The following is a 22,697-nucleotide window of genomic DNA, read 5'->3' on the forward strand; positions in this document are numbered from 1 at the left end:
CAACAGGCCGAGGAGTTCATCAAGCACATATTCTGACTCAGGAGACACATTCGCCATCTAACAGCCTAATGATGTGCTCCATATCCAGAGACAACTGTCCAACCTCACGACTAACCACACGATCAACAACAATCCTCATATCCAGAGACAACTGTCCAGCCTCAAGACTAACCACACGATCACCAACAATCCTCATTTCCAGAGACAACTGTCCAGCCTCACGACTAACCACACGATCACCAACAATCCTCATATCCAGAGACAACTGTCCAGCCTCACGACTAACCACACGATCAACAACAATCCTCACATCCAGAGACAACTGTCCAGCCTCACGACTAACCACACGATCACCAACAATCCTCACATCCAGAGACAACTGTCCAGCCTCCTGACTAACCACACGATCAACAACAATCCTCATATCCAGAGACAACTGTCCAGCCTCACGACTAATCACACGATCACCAACAATCCTCATATCCAGAGACAACTGTCCAGCCTCACGACTAACCACACGATCACCAACAATCCTCATATCCAGAGACAACTGTCCAGCCTCACGACTAACCACACGATCACCAACTATCCTCATATCCAGAGACAACTGTCCAGCCTCACGACTAATCACACGATCACCAACAATCCTCACATCCAGAGACAACTGTCCAGCCTCACGACTAACCACACGATCACCAACAATCCTCACATCCAGAGACAACTGTCCAGCCTCAAGACTAACCACACGATCAACAACAATCCTCACATCCAGAGACAACTATTCAGCCTCATGACTAACCACACGATCAACAACATTCCTCTTATCCAGAGACAACTGTCCATCCTCACGACTAACCACACGATCAACAACAATCCTCATATCCAGAGACAACTGTCCAGCCTCATGACTAACCACACAATCAACAACAATCCTCACATCCAGAGACAACTGTCCAGCCTCACGACTAACCACACGATCAACAACAATCCTCACATCCAGAGACAACTGTCCAGCCTCATGACTAACCACACGATCAACAACAATCCTCTTATCCAGAGACAACTGTCCAGCCTCACGACTAACCACACGATCAACAACAATCCTCACATCCAGAGACAACTGTCCAGCCTCATGACTAACCACACGATCAACAACAATCCTCTTATCCAGAGACAACTGTCCAGCCTCACGACTAACCACACGATCAACAACAATCCTCATATCCAGAGACAACTGTCCAGCCACACGACTAACCACACAATCAACAACAATCCTCACATCCAGAGACAACTGTCCAGCCTCATGACTAACCACACGATCAACAACAATCCTCATATCCAGAGACAACTGTCCAGCCTCACGACTAACCACATGATCAACAAAAATCCTCATATCCAGAGACAACTGTCCAGCCTCACGACTAACCACACGATCAAAAACAATCCTCACATCCAGAGACAACTGTCCAGCCTCACGACTAACTACACGATCAACAACAATCCTCATATCCAGAGACAACTGTCCTGCCTCATGACTAACCACACGATCAACAACAATCCTCACATCCAGAGACAACTGTCCAGCCTTAAGACTAACCACACGATCAACAACAATCCTCACATCCAGAGACAACTGTCCAGCCTCACGACTAACCACACGATCACCAACAATCCTCATATCCAGAGACAACTGTCCAGCCTCACGACTAATCACACGATCACCAACAATCCTCTTATCCAGAGACAACTGTCCAGCCTCATGACTAACCACACGATCAACAACAATCCTCACATCCAGAGACAACTGTCCAGCCTCACGAGTAACCACACGATCAACAACAATCCTCACATCCAGAGACAACTGTCCACCTCAAGACTAACCACACGATCACCAACAGTCCTTATTTCCAGAGACAACTGTCCAGCCTCACGACTAACCACACGATCAACAACAATCCTCACATCCAGAGACAACTGTCCAGCCTCATGACTAACCACACGATCACCAACAATCCTCACATCCAGAGACAACTCTCCAGCCTCAAGACTAACCACACGATCACCAACAATCCTCACATCCAGAGACAACTGTCCAGCCTCAAGACTAACCACACGATCAACAACAATCCTCACATCCAGAGACAACTGTCCAGCCTCATGACTAACCACACGATCACCAACAATCCTCACATCCAGAGACAACTGTCCAGCCTCAAGACTAACCACACGATCACCAACAATCCTCATTTCCAGAGACAACTGTCCAGCCTCACGACTAACCACACGATCACCAACAATCCTCATATCCAGAGACAACTGTCCAGCCTCACGACTAACCACACGATCACCAACAATCCTCATTTCCAGAGACAACTGTCCAGCCTCATGACTAACCACACGATCACCAACAATCCTCACATCCAGAGACAACTGTCCAGCCTCAAGACTAACCACACGATCACCAACAATCCTCATTTCCAGAGACAACTGTCCAGCCTCACGACTAACCACACGATCAACAACAATCCTCACATCCAGAGACAACTGTCCAGCCTCAAGACTAACCACACGATCACCAACAATCCTCATTTCCAGAGACAACTGTCCAGCCTCATGACTAACCACACGATCACCAACAATCCTCACATCCAGAGACAACTGTCCAGCCTCAAGACTAACCACACGATCACCAACAATCCTCTTATCCAGAGACAACTGTCCAGCCTCATGACTAACCACACGATCACCAACAATCCTCACATCCAGAGACAACTGTCCAGCCTCAAGACTAACCACACGATCACCAACAATCCTCATTTCCAGAGACAACTGTCCAGCCTCACGACTAACCACACGATCAACAACAATCCTCACATCCAGAGACAACTGTCCAGCCTCAAGACTAACCACACGATCACCAACAATCCTCATTTCCAGAGACAACTGTCCAGCCTCATGACTAACCACACGATCACCAACAATCCTCACATCCAGAGACAGCTGTCCAGCCTCACGACTAACCACACAATCACCAACAATCCTCATATCCAGAGACAACTGTCCAGCCTCACGACTAACCACACGATCTACAACAATCCTCACATCCAGAGACAACTGTCCAGCCTCACGACTAACCACACGATCACCAAAAATCCTCTTATCCAGAGACAACTGTCCAGCCTCACGACTAACCACACGATCAACAACAATCCTCACATCCAGAGACAACTGTCCAGCCTCACGACTAACCACACGATCAACAACAATCCTCACATCCAGAGACAACTGTCCAGCCTCACGACTAACCACACGATCAACAACAATCCTCACATCCAGAGACAACTGTCCAGCCTCACGACTAACCACACGATCAACAATAATCCTCACATCCAGAGACAACTGTCCAGCCTCACGACTAACCACACGATCACCAACAATCCTCTTATCCAGAGACAACTGTCCAGCCTCATGACTAACCACACGATCACCAACAATCCTCACATCCAGAGACAACTGTCCAGCCTCACGACTAACCACACGATCACCAACAATCCTCACATCCAGAGACAACTGTCCAGCTTCACGACTAACCACACGATCACCAACAATCCTCATTTCCATAGACAACTGTCCAGCCTCATGACTAACCACACGATCACCAACAATCCTCACATCCAGAGACAACTGTCCAGCCTCACGACTAACCACACGATCACCAACAATCCTCATATCCAGAGACAACTGTCCAGCTTCACGACTAACCACACGATCACCAACAATCCTCATTTCCATAGACAACTGTCCAGCTTCACGACTAACCACACGATCACCAACAATCCTCACATCCAGAGACAACTGTCCAGCCTCACGACTAACCACACGATCACCAACAATCCTCTTATCCAGAGACAACTGTCCAGCCTCATGACTAACCACACGATCACCAACAATCCTCACATCCAGAGACAACTGTCCAGCCTCACGACTAACCACACGATCACCAACAATTCTCATATCCAGAGACAACTGTCCAGCCTCAAGACTAACCACACGATCAACAACAATCCTCACATCCAGAGGCATCTGTCCAGCCTCACGACTAACCACACGATCAACAACAATCCTCACATCCAGAGACAACTGTCCAGCCTCACGACTAACCACACGATCAACAACAATCCTCACATCCAGAGACAACTGTCCAGCCTCACGACTAACCACACGATCAACAACAATCCTCACATCCAGAGACAACTGTCCAGCCTCACGACTAACCACACGATCAACAATAATCCTCACATCCAGAGACAACTGTCCAGCCTCACGACTAACCACACGATCACCAACAATCCTCTTATCCAGAGACAACTGTCCAGCCTCATGACTAACCACACGATCACCAACAATCCTCACATCCAGAGACAACTGTCCAGCCTCACGACTAACCACACGATCACCAACAATCCTCACATCCAGAGACAACTGTCCAGCTTCACGACTAACCACACGATCACCAACAATCCTCATTTCCATAGACAACTGTCCAGCCTCATGACTAACCACACGATCACCAACAATCCTCACATCCAGAGACAACTGTCCAGCCTCACGACTAACCACACGATCACCAACAATCCTCACATCCAGAGACAACTGTCCAGCCTCACGACTAACCACACGATCACCAACAATCCTCATATCCAGAGACAACTGTCCAGCCTCATGACTAACCACACGATCACCAACAATCCTCATATCCAGAGACAACTGTCCAGCTTCACGACTAACCACACGATCACCAACAATCCTCATTTCCATAGACAACTGTCCAGCTTCACGACTAACCACACGATCACCAACAATCCTCATATCCAGAGACAACTGTCCAGCTTCACGACTAACCACACGATCACCAACAATCCTCATTTCCATAGACAACTGTCCAGCTTCACGACTAACCACACGATCACCAACAATCCTCACATCCAGAGACAACTGTCCAGCCTCACGACTAACCACACGATCACCAACAATCCTCACATCCAGAGACAACTGTCCAGCCTCATGACTAACCACACGATCACCAACAATCCTCACATCCAGAGACAACTGTCCAGCCTCACGACTAACCACACGATCACCAACAATCCTCATATCCAGAGACAACTGTCCAGCCTCACGACTAACCACGAGATCACCAACAATCCTCACATCCAGAGACAACTGTCCAGCCTCACGACTAACCACACGATCACCAACAATCCTCACATCCAGAGACAACTGTCCAGCCTCAAGACTAACCACACGATCACCAACAATCCTCTTATCCAGAGACAACTGTCCAGCCTCACGACTAACCACACGATCACAAACAATCCTCACATCCAGAGACAACTGTCCAGCCTCACGACTAACCACACGATCAACAACAATCCTCACATCCAGAGACAACTGTCCAGCCTCACGACTAACCACACGATCACCAACAATCCTCATATCCAGAGACAACTGTCCAGCCTCAAGACTAACCACACGATCACCAACAATCCTCACATCCAGAGACAACTGTCCAGCCTCAAGACTAACCACACGATCACCAACAATCCTCACATCCAGAGACAACTGTCCAGCCTCAAGACTAACCACACGATCAACAACAATCCTCACATCCAGAGACAACTGTCCAGCCTCACGACTAACCACGAGATCACCAACAATCCTCACATCCAGAGACAACTGTCCAGCCTCACCACTAACCACACGATCACCAACAATCCTCACATCCAGAGACAACTGTCCAGCCTCAAGACTAACCACACGATCACCAACAATCCTCTTATCCAGAGACAACTGTCCAGCCTCACGACTAACCACACGATCACAAACAATCCTCACATCCAGAGACAACTGTCCAGCCTCACGACTAACCACACGATCAACAACAATCCTCACATCCAGAGACAACTGTCCAGCCTCACGACTAACCACACGATCACCAACAATCCTCATATCCAGAGACAACTGTCCAGCCTCAAGACTAACCACACGATCACCAACAATCCTCACATCCAGAGACAACTGTCCAGCCTCAAGACTAACCACACGATCACCAACAATCCTCACATCCAGAGACAACTGTCCAGCCTCAAGACTAACCACACGATCACCAACAATCCTCACATCCAGAGACAACTGTCCAGCCTCAAGACTAACCACACGATCAACAACAATCCTCACATCCAGAGACAACTGTCCAGCCTCACGACTAACCACATGATCAACAACAATCCTCTTATCCAGAGACAACTGTCCAGCCTCACGACTAACCACACGATCACCAACAATCCTCATATCCAGAGACAACTTTCCAGCCTCAAGACTAACCACACGATCACCAACAATCCTCATATCCAGAGACAACTGTCCAGCCACACGACTAACCACACGATCACCAACAATCCTCACATCCAGAGACAACTGTCCAGCCTCACGACTAACCACACGATCACCAACAATCCTCATATCCAGAGACAACTGTCCAGCCTCAAGACTAACCACACGATCACCAACAATCCTCACATCCAGAGACAACTGTCCAGCCTCATGACTAACCACACGATCAACAACAATCCTCATATCCAGAGACAACTGTCCAGCCTCATGACTAACCACACGATCACCAACAATCCTCACATCCAGAGACAACTGTCCAGCCTCACGACTAACCACACGATCACCAACAATCCTCACATCCAGAGACAACTGTCCAGCCTCACGACTAACCACACGATCACCAACAATCCTCACATCCAGAGACAACTGTCCAGCCTCAAGACTAACCACACAATCACCAACAATCCTCACATAAGCTGCATTCATTGACCTATCACCGACTATGTGTGAAAGTCAAAAGTAGTTCACTGGAAATCTATTTAATAATTCAATATTATAAATAAAATCATATAATTCATAGGGCCTACACATAAACACACTCTTTTTACAATACAGAGCGTTTCAAAGTAGCTTTACAGAGATAACAGGAAAATAATACAACACAGTTTGTTTCTTGAAGAAAATAGCGTCACAGTCCAGCTTAAGTAAGTTCAGTGATGCTTCATTTCAGTTGTAAAAAATGTATTAATGTACTGTATATAGCCGCTCTGGAGAAAACAGTGATGTCATCGTCCAGCTCAGATAATAATACAGCGAGATATACTCAATGCACAGCGGCTTGAATGAATGAATAAATGAATGAATAATACGGATTATCAAGCAGTGTTTATTGTTTCACTGTTTGCTGCATTGTTGTTGTTGCTTTGGCATTTCATTTCATCGTCTTTATTGAAAGCTCAGGGTTAGGGAAAGCTTTTGTGTTAAACTAGTTCGCCTGTTTGCGTGTTAATGATTGTTTCGATGAAAACGATTGTTTCACCTTAAGATGTTAATCTTCTGTGTATAGAAAAGACACTGTATTTACTATAAATACATGTTATATATGTTTGTGTTCTTTTGAAATACTGTTAGGTCGATGTGACTGATTGAACTAGAGCATTTAACAATGTGATTTTGTGGCCTCAAGTTCTCATACATCACACACAGTTTTAATGGAAATCCAGGATGGAGAGACACCTGACGAAACGTGTAAACCCACCCAAGATCACATGACTGGGGATGGATTCTGTCAATGAGGGCTGAATGCTACACTCTAAAAGACACTAGGTTAAAAACAACCCAAGGGCTGGGTAAATTTAGGACAGAACGCGTGTTGGGTTAATTTTACTCAGCAAATTGGGTTGTTGATTTAACCCAGCATAGTTGATTCATTTTTACTATAATACTAGCTTTTTTTCTTTTTTACTTCATACATTAACTAATGTTGACGGATTAACTTAAATCCTCTAAACTTTTTTAAAATACTCGATACTACCACTGGCTTGCATGATAATTCCTTTATTTACAATCATATTGTACAGTATAGTATATTTTATATCATTTTTAATACATATTGCAGTAACACTTTAGAATACGGTTCCTTCGTTAATGAATAACTACACAAGAACCAATGAGTAACACAATATTAACAATCTAGTACCTATTATTAACTAACAAGAAACTCTGATTAACGAACTAGTAAGTAATAGCGCACAGATGAAAGTGGTTGTTCACTATCAAAGCTGCAGTAGGGAGTTTTGAGAAAACGTTGATTTAGCCTGAAAATTTGAACAAGCACAACTTACAGGTCCCACCCCCTTGCTCTCTGCTGCGCTACAGCCCTCCCTCCACAGCTCGTCCTCCACAGCGGAGCCCGTCGTGAACGCGCAGGCTAGTAAACAGGCCCACCGATGACGGTGGATAAAAAGTTATATGGCACATTCACTAATAGGGACTAAACGTCAATAATATGCTTTACATTGACTATGGCCTGCCCATACTTTGACTACAAACTTGGTCCTCAAATCATTATGTATTTTCCAATAGCCTATGTAACTTTATAACGTTGCACTCTTTCTATAAGTTATAAATAGCTAGTAAGATAACGTTAATATAACGGTAACTAACGTTACAGTATGTAAGTAATTATTCTAGCGATATATAATGCTAGATAAGGTGTGCTAGTACATTATTTCAGCAACATGACAAGCCAGTGAATTAGCAGGTTTCAATTGTTGCTTAGCAGAGTGCGTGACATTTTATCTACATGTTATGCGGCTATAGAGTTTTGACACTGAGTCAATGGGCTCTGTGTAATTCTTTCTTTTTCGCTTGTTTATCGTCATCAGTCTTTTTCCTTTTACCTCTTTGTTTTATGAGCAGGTGTCACTGGAGAATTGGCAGTTTAGGTTGTTTCTCCGTCATAAGCACAGCTGCAGCTCGCCGGCAATCTTGAGTTTGAATGACGGCTCGCGCTCCGGCGCTCGCGCTGTGCAAGAGAGGGGTGTGATCAGCGCGTACACGAGCGTGATTGACACTGCTAAGACACTCCTCCCGGCTCTGATTGGTTGTTTCTGACCGGGAGCGTGTATTTCTTGCAAATGGCAATAGGACCACTGGGAGGAGCCAGAGGAGCTTGATTTTTACACAGATTATCTGTCTCATATTCTACTGTCAGGACATAATGACAGTTTTAGCAAATACATGTTTTCAAAAGTTACCTACAGGAGCTTTAACTAATCAATAACTACTATTTTTTAATGCTTCCCAGAGAACTACTGAAAAAGTGTATTAACAATCTAGTACCTACTATTAACTAAAAAGAAACTCTGATTAACGAATTAGTAAGTAATAGCGCACAGATGAAAGTGGTACTTCACTATTAACTAATCAATAACCACTATTTTTTTTTAATGCTTCCCAGAGAACAACTGACAATTTTCATAATTTATGCAAAACTAATCAATAACCAATGCAGGACAAATGACTAGCACTACATTAACATTTGAACTGCTACTGTAAACAATACACAAGGTTGTTTACATTATCAATTTGTAATAGCATAGCAGACTTATGATTTGGGAAAGCTGTTAATAATTGGCCTATGCTGTCTATTTATCAACTGAATAATTTTAAAGAAATGGATTTTTAAATGCAGTTGTCAGGACCTTACTTGTCCTGTGGCCAATTTTTCGGCATTCCTCTGGACTGGCATTGAATCACTAGAGTCACGGTGAGTACTGGGACATATTGAGTCTTCAGCCACCCAAATACCATACAGTTATTTTATTATTTAACCTACCTCCCAAAAAAATATGTTTTTATGTATGTCTCCTAGCTCATATATATATATGTGTATATATGTGTGTGCGTGTGTGTGTGTGTGTGAGAGTGCATATCTTGTGAGTGAGAAGATTCTACACTTTATTGGCTTTTCATTAGTAACTACTGTAAGAATCATGGTAACAAACTAATAATGACTCAAGTGTTACTACATAGTTCTATGGGAATTACTAATTATTTGGATCCGTATTCTAAAGTGAAGATCATGGGAACTAACTAGTAATGACTAAAGTGTTACTACATACTTCTAAAGAAATGTTCTAAAAGTATACTAAAGTTCTACGAAAGTTCACCAAAAATCTCAAACGCTTGAAATGACTTTTGTGTTTGGTTGCACAAATCATGACAAGATCACGTAGTAACACTTAACATTTAAGCTCGTTTGACAAATATTGGAAGTAAGAATTAAACATTTAGAAGTAATTCCAGAGTAATGGTCCAGTCTCTGCTGTCCCGGTTCTTCCATTGTAACACACTGTCACACACTGGAGGAACTTCTAACTTCAGTCGCCGCCCTGCATTTCACTTGTAACCCAAATATGATCTGACTCCATAACCTGTCCATACACAATCAATGTACAGTTCTGAGAACATTTTTTAACACAAAAACTACCCAAACACTGGGTTGTTACGTCTGACCCAGGATCTGGGAAACACAAAAACTACCCAAACACTGGGTTGTTACATCTGACCCAGGATCTGGGAAAAACAAAAACTACCCAAACACTGGGTTGTTACGTCTGACCCAAGATCTGGGAAACACAAAAACTACTCAAACACTGGGTTTGGTACATCTGACCTAGGAGCTGGGTTACACAAAAACTGCCCAAACATTGGGTTGTTACATCTGACCCAGGAGCTGGGTAACACAAAAACTGCCCAAACACTGGGTTGTTACGTCTGACCCAGGATCTGAGTAACACAAAAACTACCCAAACACTGGGTTGTTACGTCTGACCCAGAATCTGAGTAACACAAAAACTACTCAAACACTGGGTTGTTACATCTGACCTAGGAGCTGGGTTACACAAAAACTGCCCAAACATTGGGTTGTTACATCTGACCCAGGAGCTGGATAACACAAAAACTGCCCAAACACTGGGTTGTTACGTCTGAACCAGGATCTGAGTAACACAAAAACTACCCAAACACTGGGTTGTTACGTTTGACCCAGAATCTGAGTAACACAAAAACTACCCAAACACTGGGTTGTTACGTCTGACCCAAGATCTGGGAAACACAAAAACTACTCAAACACTGGGTTGTTACATCTGACCTAGGAGCTGGGTTACACAAAAACTGCCCAAACATTGGTTTGGTACATCTGACCCAGGAGCTGGGTAACACAAAAACTGCCCAAACACTGGGTTGTTACGTCTGACCCAGGATCTGAGTAACACAAAAACTACCCAAACACTGGGTTGTTACGTTTGACCCAGGATCTGAGTAACACAAAAACTGCCCAAACACTGGGTTGTTACGTCTGACCCAGGATCTGAGTAACACAAAAACTACCCAAACACTGGGTTGTTACGTCTTGACAAAGGATCTGGGTAACACAAAAACTGCCCAAACACTGGGTTGTTACGTTTGACCCAGGAGCTGAGTAACACAAAAACTACCCAAACACTGGGTTGTTACGTCTGACCCAGGAGCTGAGTAACACAAAATTTGCCCACACACTGGGTTGTTACATCTGAACCAGGATCTCGGCAACACAAAAACTGCCCAAAAACTGGGTTGTTATGTTTGACCCAGGATCTGAGTAACACAAAAACTACCCAAACACTGGGTTTTTATGTCTGACCCAGAAGCTGAGTAACACAAAAATTGCTCAAACACTGGGTTGTTACGTCTGACCCAGGATCTCGGTAACACAAAAACTACCCAAACACTGGGTTATTATGTCTGACACAGGATCTGGGTAACACAAAAACTGCCCAAACACTGGGTTGTTACGTTTGACCCAGGATCTGAGTAACACAAAAACTGCCCAAACACTGGGTTGTTATGTCTGACCCCGGAGCTGAGTAACACAAAAATTGCTCAAACACTGGGTTGTTACGTCTGACCCAGGAGCTGAGTAACACAAAAACTACCCAAACACTGGGTTGTTACGTCTGACCCAGGAGCTGAGTAACACAAAAATTGCCCAAAGACTGGGTTGTTACGTCTGACCCAGGATCTGGGTAACACAAAAACTCCCCAAACACTGGGTTATTATGTCTGACACAGGATCTGGGTAACACACAAACTACCCAAACACTGAAAAAAGAACCCACAAAAATGACCCAAAAGGCTCAACCCAGGATTTGGGTAGAAAATATAACCCAATATTTTTTAGAGTGTAACGAAGGTTTCATGAGTTAGATGAAGAGGCTTGACTGCTGGAACAAAAAAGAGTCTGAGTTTGAGCTTCATAATCCAATCGACCTGATCTAGAGTTTGTCCAGTTCTGACTCTGTGTGTCTCGATCTCTGATCAGAATCTCATTCTCGCGTTGGACATCAGCATCTTCTCTCGCTGTGGAACACTTGCACAGCCGCACTGATGCCATCGCTGGTTTCTGCTTGTCTCATTAGCATAAACACACCTGTCCTCATCATGTGTGTTGGCAGTCCTGAGCTCTCAGAGGATCCTGAGCACAAACACTTCAGTGTTTACAGTCACCAGCTGTGCAGCAGATGCCAGTGAAACAGACCTGGGTCTCCATGGAAACACGACGCCAGTCATCAAGTGTTATTTGGCCAGAGGAGAACTGAGCCTGGTTTCTCCAAAGGGTTTTTCCATTATTTTCCATTTGCTTTTCTGTTTTATCTCGGGATGCCCATCCTGAGGTAACTAGAGAGTGTGTCAGGTCCAGTTTGGATCCAGCGTATTATGAAGACTTCAGATGATCAACACCTGTGAAGAGACTCGAGAAACTCCAACTCCTGTGAAGACCAGATGAAGCTCTGAATCAACAGGCACCAATGCTGCATTTCTCTATATACCCCAATCAGTTGTTAACACACAAGTATTCTTTACTTCAATGAGCTCACGGTTTCTGCTTTAAACTAATATTGTTTTTTTTTAATTAATACATTTTTAGCTACACTGTAAAAAATTTAATCTTTAAAAAACGCTCAATGACTGTCAGCTACGGCTAACAAACAAAAATCGTAAAAATAAACTAAAATATCCTAATTTCTAATTTAAATTAAGTGCAAAAAACTTTGACAGAAATTTTCCTTAAATGTTTTACAGAAAAACACTTATTTTACAGCTATTATCTGAATAATTACGATCAAACTGTCACAAGAATAGCGCGGAAGCAAGTGCAAGTAAACTCTTTATTTTGGTCAGAAGACACAAAGACAATCTCAAGGAATTCTCAGCAGATGGTGGCGCAGGGACTCAGTGGTCAGTGTGCAGGTGAAGGTGAATCCAGTGCGGGTGATGGTGAATCCAGTGCAGGTGAACTCCAGACGAGACGGGACACGAAGACACCGAACAGGAACTCAAACTGGAACAGACTGCAACAGGGACACGAAGCACGACACAGAGGACACCAAACCAACGATCTGACAAAGAGAGGAGTTTGTGATGAGTCTTTATAGTGAGGTGAATTGACAGCAGCTGGCGCTGATAATGAGATCAGCCGGTGAACTGATCAGCTGAACGAGCGGTAACGCCCACTCACACGCGCTCATACTCACAGAACAACAATAACACGAGACATGAAGGAAACAGCGAATTCATGAATCGTGACACAAACACCCTAACTGTAAAAAAAATCCCATAAAAAACAGTCAATGACTGTCAGCAATGAATGCCGTACAAAAACCTAATTTAAATAAGTGCAAAAGACTTTTACAGAAATCTTCATTAAGCTTTTTAACAGAAACATAGTTATTTCCTAATTTTTTTACAAAAAAACATGCAGTTAACTACATGCATAATTTACTATGACTATATGTCACTGCATCAGCAACTACACAGTTACTGTCAGTTAAATAAAGCAACATGCAGCACATCATCAGTGTTTCTCTGCTCATCCTGGACTGAAGCACAGGCTCTACACTTCAACACAATGGTGACACACACAACAGACAATACAAAAACACTTTACATCCCAACAGAACATTAAACTAACAGATCTCTCAAGATCTCTGCATCCTCACTTATTACAATCCAGACTTTATTTCTCTCATACTAACATTCTTATTGAGAATTAACAGAGGTTTAGAAGTTGATATTTTATTGAAAATAATGAAGTCACCATGATGGAGATCAGTGTTTGCTTTAGTTGGGCTCTTGACCCTTTAGTTTTTAACATTATTTTTTCTCTGGCTGCTTTAACTGTGTGTCACCGATACATATTTGTTATTGTAGGAGTCCAAGAGAAACTCAGATTAGATGATGTTGAGCACTTTTTAGTGATAATAGTCATCATACAGTTGCCTGCTTTATTGATACCACCTGAAGTGGAATATCTGATTAAGTCGTTAAATATTAGTTGTTAATTTTGCATGCCAATACAGCTATAGAAGATCCTGCAGTGCTGTGATACTCAGATTTTATGAAGTCATTATACAGAAAATGTTTTGACAGGATCATACAGACTCACACAGACATCAAGAATCAGCGTATGAATCACAACAATGGTAACAATGAAAATATATTCTGATCATCTCTGAACTACTATAAAGTCACAAAAAGGCTTTGTTGATTGCCACCATTGTTGAGATTCATATGTTGATTCTTGATGTCTCTATACTCCTAAAAAATTAATAATAAACCAGCCCAAAACATTTTCTGTTTGATATATATTTGTAAAATTTCAGATTGGTATAATAGTGATGCCACAATATTTCAAGGGTCATGTGAAAAATTATTACATTAATCATAGACTTTGTATAAAACTAAAGTCCATCTATATATAATGTAATCTCCGCTAATATATTCAGAGATTTGACTGTCATATCAGTGAATCAGACCACCATATGATGACTATAACATCACCAATAAGTGACCAACATCATCTGATGAGATTTTCTCCTGCATTTATTGCCATAACAAATGTCAAGTCAAGTCAAGTCACATTTATTTATATAGCGCTTTTCACAATACAGATTGCATCAAAGCAGCTTCACAGTGATAACATGAAAGTAGTACAACACAGTTCAATAATATTGTTGAATATTAAATATCCCCAACTAAGCAAGCCAAAAGCAAGGCGACAGTGGCAAGGAACCAAAACTCCATCAGATTGGATGGAGAAAAAAACCTTGGGAGAACCCAGGCTAGTCAGGGGCCAGTTCTCCTCTGGCTAACAATCATAGGGTTTCAAAGAAGCTTTACAGTAAGTGCATATCAGAAAGTACCTGGAAAAAATACATTTAGTTAATCATGTAATATTAAGGGGATAACATATCGCCGGCGTTGAGTCGTCTCTTCGCAGGCGTTGAGTCGTCTCTTCACAGGCGTTGGTCTTCTCATCACAGGCGTTGGGGCATCCAAAAACCCCGTGAGAGGCAGGATACAAAACTAGAGCCTACGAACGCCATTTTTCTCGGGACAAGCGTCCCGAGATAACAGCAGAAAGGCAGATGGGAAATAATTAGCATAGCTGATGTTCATAATGATTTCCATTACACGGGAGTAGGTGTTAGAAAACCATAATCTCACAACTCTCCGCAACCCAAACTCTCCGCAACCCAACCGCAACCATACGGACCGACCCGTTTGTCTATAAGGCTGTCGAGCCCCACTGGTGCGTTAAGCAGTTTCAGTGGCAAACGGTTCCGTATGGCATAGCAGAGGACTAAAAGGTAAGCATTATGTGAATGCTTGACTAAAGAGACACGTCTTTAGTCTAGTTTTAAACTGTGTCAGCGAGTCAGAGCATCGGACCGTATCGGGAAGGCTATTCCAGAGTTTTGGAGCTAAATGCGAGAATGCCCTCCCTCCTTTCGTGGACTTCGATATCCTAGGAATGACCAGAAGCCTTGAATTTAGTGATCTTAGAGAACGCGGTGGATTGTAGGGCGAAAGAAGGTCCGTTAAGTACATAGGAGCTAAACCATTAAGGGCTTTATAGGTCAGTAGTAGTACTTTGTAATTGATACGGAACTTAATAGGTAACCAGTGCAGAGATGATAAAATCGGTGTTATATGATCATATTTTCTTGATCTAGTAAGAACTCTAGCGGCTGCATTTTGGACTAACTGTAGCTTGTTTATTGAAGATGCAGGACAACCAGCTAATAAAGCATTACAGTAATCTAGTCTCGAGGTCATGAATGCATGAACTAACTTTTCTGCATCAGAAACAGATAGCATGTTACGTAATTTAGCAATGTTTCTAAGGTGGAAAAAGGCTGTTCTTGTAACATATGAAATATGATTTTCGAAAGACAAGTTGCGGTCTAGTATAACACCCAGGTCTTTTACTGTAGTGGAAAAAGTAACAGGACATCCTTCTATATTAAAGTCGTATTGTAAGAGGTTTTGTGTGTAGTTTTTTGGACCAATAAGTAATACCTCCGTTTTATCTGAATTTAATAGCAGGAAATTACGCGTCATCCAGCATTTTATATCTTTGAGACATTCTGTCAATTTAGATGAGGTAATGTTTTCATCTGGTCGTGATGAAATATATAATTGAGTGTCGTCAGCATAACAGTGGAAATTAATTCCATGTTTTCTTATAATATTACCAAGTGGCAGCATATATATTGAGAATAGCAGAGGGCCTAGCACCGATCCTTGCGGTACTCCGTAGTCTACTGACGTTAACTTTGATTTTCCCCCGTGTAAAGAGACAAAATGATAACGGTCAGATAAGTACGATCTAAACCAGCTTAATGCCTGTCCCTGAACACCAGTGTAGTTTTGTAGTCGATCCAAGAGTATTTTATGATCTATAGTGTCGAACGCGGCGCTAAGATCAAGTAGGACTAGTATTGAGATACAGCCTTGGTCAGAAGCTAAGAGTAGATCATTTGTAATTTTAACTAGCGCAGTTTCTGTACTATGATGCGGTCTGAATCCTGACTGGAATTTTTCATAGATATCATTTTCTTGCAAAAAAGAGCACAGTTGAGCGGATACAACTTTTTCTAGTATTTTGGACATAAATGGAAGATTTGAAATGGGTCTGTAATTTGCTAGGTTATTTGGATCTAATTGCGGTTTCTTAATGAGAGGTTTTATTACTGCCAACTTGAATATTCTTGGAACATGACCTAAGAATAAAGACGAGTTAATAATATTGAGAAGAGGCTCTTCCACTACAGGTAACACTTCTTTCAGTAGTTTAGTGGGTATTGGATCTAATAAACATGTTGTTGGTTTAGATGCAATAATAAGTTTATTTAGCTCTTCCTGTCCTATCGTTGCAAAGCGGTGTAGTTGTTCTAGAGGGGCCATAATTGAGGTTGAAGCATAAGAGACCATAGAGGATTGTACATTTACAATTGTGTTTCGAATGCTTTCTATTTTCTCATTGAAATAATTCATAAAATCATTACTACTAAACTGTAACGGTATATTTTGCTCTGGTGATGTCTGTTTATTTGTTAGTCTAGCCACGGTGTTAAATAAGAACCTTGGATTATTTTGGTTATTTTCTATTAGTTTGCGGAGGTGCTCAGCCCTGGCTGTTTTTAGAGCCTTTTTATAACGTGACATACTGTCTTTCCACGCGATTCTAAAGACCTCTAAATTAGTTTGTTTCCATTTACGCTCTAGGTTACGAGTTTCTCTCTTGATATCATGCGTAGCACTGTTGTACCAGGGTGCTTTAGTTTTCTCTTTAACCTTTTTTAATCTAATTGGTGCAACAATATCTAATGTACTAGTGAAAATGGTGCTCAAACTGCTAGTCATTTCCTCTAGTTCATCTGTTTGTTTGGGTTCACTAAGCAGCTGAGATAGATCAGGTAAGCTATTTGAGAATCTATCTATAGTGATTGGAAGGATTGTTCTGCCTGGTCTATAACGTGGCGCAACATGACATATTTCAGCAGTACGTATTATGCACGTTACCATGTAATGATCAGTGACATCATCACTTTGCGGTATAATATCTATATCAGTTGGATTGGTTCCGTATGATATAATTAAATCTAGTGTATGATTTAGACGATGAGTGGGACCACGGACGTTTTGCTTGACCCCAAAGGAGTTTAATAAATCTGTAAACGCAGCCCCTAACGCATCATTTTTATTGTCTACGTGTATGTTAAAATCTCCAACAATTATTGCTTTATCGACATTGACCAATAGATCCGAGAGAAAGTCTGCAAACTCTTTTAGAAATTCAGCATATGGCCCTGGAGGTCTATATACAGTAGCCAAGGCTAGAGATAATATGGATTTCTTTCTTACATCTAAGAGCGTAACATTTAGCATAAGTACTTCAAACGAATTAAATCTGTGACCTGTTTTCTGAGAAACATTAAGAATATCTTTATAGATTGTTGCAACACCGCCGCCACGACCGATCAGACGGGGCTCATGCTTATAACAGTATCTTGGCGGAGTAGACTCATTTAGACCGAAATACTCATTTGGTTTAAGCCAGGTTTCAGTAAGGCAAAGTATATCGAAATTATTATCTGTGACCATTTCATTTACAATAACCGCCTTAGGTGTGAGCGATCTAATGTTTAGAAGACCTAGCTTTAGAAATTCTTTTTGTTCACTGATATTTAGATTTTCTGGTTTAATTACAATAAGATTTTTGCTAGATCCTGCACTAGATTTATTGTTTGGCTTCACTAAACGAGGAATAGACACAGTTTCTATATAATGTTCTTCACTACGTATATCAATTAAGTTTGGACAGCAAAGACTGTGATTTGGATTTTGTCTTATTAGTCATCTGGTGCGTAACGTCTTGGAGATATTATCCGACAGAACAGCCGCTCCGGCTCTGCTGGGGTGCAGGCCATCAGCACGGTACAGCCTGGGTCGCTCCCAAAACAGATTCCAATTATTTACAAAGAGCAGTTTCTGTTCATTACACAGTGACATTAACCATTCATTTAGTGCAAATAGTCTACTGAACCTTTCCTGTCCTTGTCGGTACGTGGGAAGCGGTCCAGACACGATGATCGTTGCCTCAGGCGCTGTGTTGCGTACCGCCTCGATCAGGCTCATGTAGTCCCTCTTCAGAACCTCCGTCTGCCGCAGCCTGACGTCGCTCCCTCCCGCATGCAGCACCACAGCTCCGACGCGCTCGTCCCCGGTCAGGATTTCGGGAACCTGTGCAGCGATATCAAGAACACGAGCACCAGGAAAGCAGTGAGAGCGCACCTTACCTTTACCTAAGGTTGCACGGACATGGCGGACCATGGACGTGCCGATGATCACGGCGTCGTCGCGTTTCGACTCGCGAAGAGGGGAGAAGCGGTTCCGAGTGGAGATCTCGAAGACCGGGAGGGGCGGAGGAGTAGCTCTGGTCCTGGCTCGCGTCTTCCGCTGCGTGATCCATGGTCCATTGTGTTGTGTCGGTGCCGGAGTAAATGAAGCCCGAGATGATCGCGTCCTTCTGGACAGAGAAACACACGGAGTAGACGAACTCGGAGTTAAAGAGTTACTAACCACTAACTTGTGAGCATCGGCGCGTGCTGCTTCAAGTGCTGATCGCCGATCCAACAGCTCGGCTTGCTTTTCCAGCAGACCACGGATCTGTTTCTCCACGGATTCCAGCTCCAGATTCACCGAGAATAGCTCGAAAGTGTCCTCACCTGCACTCAGAGGTAAAGTTAGACACGCATCCGATATGTTCGCCATTATAACAAATGAGCTGTAAGTGATACTACAACTATCAGTACTAATTTAGGACTGCAATGTCAAATATAACCCGTGTCCTTTCAGTGAAAGGGTGTAATATTAGACGGCCGAGGCCACGCGTGAAATGTTAGCGGGCTAAAGGCTAGTAGCCGAGAATCGAAAGGTTGGATATAAGTAGCGATATCAAAGCAATCTAATTGTTTTTTATAAGGAATAGTTTCGTGAATAAGTTCACATGATATAAAAATAGAAAGTGCTTGCTTATAAATGCGTGGTAAAGCAGAAAAACAAGGATTAATGAAGTAATTCGCCGGAGCAACGGAGTAAGCGTCTGCTGCGTAAGCCTATAGATCATATAGATGTGATCAAATGTGTATCAAAAACACAGTTAAAGCAGCCAGACATAAACTAATGTTAAAAACTCAAGGGTCATGAGCCCGACTAAAGCACACTGATCACCATCATGGCGACATCACATTTCTGTTAAAGTTTTTTGCACTTTATTTAAATTAGCATATTTTACTTTAATTCTATGGTTTTTGTTTGGCAGCCATAGCTGCCAGTGATTTGACCCTTTTTTTCATGTTTTTTTTACAATGAAGGTATTTGATCATAATAATGCAGGAAATACCTGTGAAATAACAGTGTTTTTTTGGTTTATTTAAATTAGAATATTTTACTTTAATTGTATGTTTTTTGTTTGGCAGCCATAGCTGCCAGTCATTTGACCCTTTTTTTACGATTGTTTTTACAATGAAGGTATATAATCATAATAATTTAGGAAATACCTGTAAAATCAGTTATTTTCTGTAAAATTAGGATTTTTTTTTTTACAGTGTAGCTGTGATTATGTATATGTACATTTCTGAAATACATAACTCAGACACATTTACCTCTGATAACAGATCACTGTAAATTGTAAAGTGGACTGTAATTTTCTGTAAAGCTGCTTTGAAATGATATGTATTGTGAAAAGCGCTATAAAAAAATAAATGTAAATTGAAATTGTATTTTTCTCCATTTCTGTCACTTGATGGAGTATTTTGCCACTGGCACCTTTGGCTTGATCACTTGGGGTTTAAAAGGTACGTACAGTTTTTATATTTTTTTTATTGCTTACAATACTATGCTCAAACTATGGCCCATTTCCTCAAAACTCTACACACACAACAGACACACAACATACAAAATGCAAACACTTAATTCAAAACTATTATAACTCTTCTAAAAATTGTGTTTTTGTATAGTAATTCTACACACAATCAGCAAATGACTAGCCAGAAACACATCAAACTCCAAACTACTGTAGTGGAGTGACCAGGAGTGTCACTCGTACATGTGTGTGAACACATACACTCTGTATACAGTGTGTGCACAATTACAGGTGTTTTTCAATTGCTAACAAGCATCTGTCAATACTAAAGCCACTCTCCATTCGGTCTGCATTACCAGCATGAACTGTTTGTCTCACCTCCATAACTCACTGAGACCAACAAAACAATTAACATGTCTCAGAATAAGGTTTCCCCCACAATCCAAACACAATTGGAGACTGCAAGTGCGTGTGTGTGTGTGTGTGTGTGTGTGTTCATGAACCTCAGTCCTCTTTCTTTGGTCAACATGCGCTGTATACCTCTATTTTTTCTCTGTAATGTGCTTTCCCAGGGTGAGATGCATGTTAAAGTCACACATCTGCTGGAATAATGAATGGACCAATAAGCAAACGGAAACAATATCCCTTTAGAAAGCTCTTATTGAACCATTAAATGGAAACACTAATGCACCATGTATCTCCTGAAAAGAAATGATCTGCCGTCTCTCTCTCTCTACCTGACACCTTCACTCCATCTGTATGTCTCTCTCTCTCTCTCTCTCTCTGTTTATTAATTTAAGAGTCAGTGTGATACGAGCTGCAGTTCTTCACAGTTCTCCATCATGGATGTTTTTGAACACATCACTGCATACACCACTGGCTGAAGCAGTTTAGTGAAGGCGTGTAAGTCCCAGAGGCCCCTGTGTGTCAGGAGCCAATCAGATCCCTCACATGTCACCACGCAAAGATCACTGTCCCCAGATTACTGATCACCTGCACCTGTTTCCACTCAGCACTCACTTCCCAGCCAGCACAAAAGCACCCGATTCACTCCCAGTCATTGTCAAGCCTCCAACAGGAACGACCCTTACCAGTCACCACTTGTCTCACTCTGAGCCATCCTTCAGCAACGGACGTAAAGTATACTTACCTGAAAGAAACTAACCTTGTTGTCCTTGTTCTGATGTTCCCAGGATCCGCTCCATGACTCATGTTCTCCGTTTCCTGGAATCCGCCACGAGTCCCGTTTCCCACTGGATGAGCTGCAAGAGAAAGTGAAAGTATCACTGAACTGGTGAGCTCATTGTCAAGTGCACTTCAAAGGATCTACTCACCTGGAATCCTTCCTGAATCACGCCTATCCACGAACGAATCTGAAAAGAGAGAAAAACTCAAGTTATTGATCTGTGTTACCCGCCACGTTATTCCTTAAGAAGAGGATTCACTCACCTGGATGCATTCCTGCCACATATATCCTCTTCGAGATCACCGTTGAACTCCCGAAACCCTGCATACTTACCTTTGAGTTAAATAAAGATACATTTATGTTTATCACTTACCTCTGTCTCCGAGCCTGAATCCTGACAGAAGGCTTGACCTAACAACAGAAAGAGGTGAGAGATGGATTCCGGACAGCCAGCTGTTGCTACCAGCTCCACACCTACCACCGATCCTCCGACAGAACCCATGTTTACTCCAGTGAGAACTTCCGCGAGCGCCGCTTCTTCGATTACCTGCTTTGCAACTCCCCCGTCGCGCCCAGCGCCCTTCTCTGGCCGGGCGGAGGACCAAAACGGATTATTACTCCAGTGTTCGCTAGCTCTGGAACAGCAAGTTCAGCTCTATCCCAATGAGAGATCGAAAGTGGCATTTATCATTCAGCAACTCTCTGGAGCAGCTCTGAGGTGGGCAGAGGTGTTATGGATGCAGGAATCCACAGTGGTTGCGTCAGTTCAAGAGTTTGTCAAACATTTTAAGGAAGTTTTCGGACGACCCGTGGATGATTCCTCATTTAGAGAACAGCTCCTACAATTACGTCAAGGAAAGA

General features: G+C 42.5%; 1 protein-coding gene across 1 annotated transcript; it reads right to left on the bottom strand.

Annotated features, from left to right (window-relative positions):
* Positions 1-13,136: 13,136 nt before the first annotated feature.
* LOC130077779 (uncharacterized) lies at positions 13,137-22,163 on the bottom strand. The gene is made up of 5 exons (XM_056243111.1): positions 22,100-22,163; positions 21,985-22,023; positions 21,816-21,912; positions 18,682-19,312; positions 13,137-13,235 (listed from the first exon to the last, which is right to left on the bottom strand). Exons 1-5 carry the CDS (start codon positions 22,161-22,163, stop codon positions 13,137-13,139), a joined length of 930 nt encoding a protein of 309 aa, XP_056099086.1.
* Between the last annotated feature and the right edge of the window lie 534 nt (positions 22,164-22,697).

The sequence above is a fragment of the Rhinichthys klamathensis genome, unplaced genomic scaffold, assembly GCF_029890125.1.
Source record: "Rhinichthys klamathensis goyatoka isolate OS25496 unplaced genomic scaffold, OSU_Roscu_1.1 h1tg000780l_1, whole genome shotgun sequence".
In the NCBI taxonomy this organism is placed as follows: domain Eukaryota; kingdom Metazoa; phylum Chordata; class Actinopteri; order Cypriniformes; family Leuciscidae; genus Rhinichthys; species Rhinichthys klamathensis.

Bases quoted from the DNA above. Each gene is read 5' to 3' on its own strand.
- LOC130077779 (XM_056243111.1), bottom strand. From the start codon at position 22,163: ATGCAGGGTTTCGGGAGTTCAACGGTGATCTCGAAGAGGATATATGTG. The intron at 21,913-21,984 runs GTGAGTAGATCC...TTTCTCTTGCAG, and splicing joins TGATTCAGGAAGGATTCCAG to CTCATCCAGTGGGAAACGGG. The intron at 19,313-21,815 runs GTTAGTTTCTTT...TTCTCTGTCCAG, and splicing joins ATCAGAACAAGGACAACAAG to AAGGACGCGATCATCTCGGG.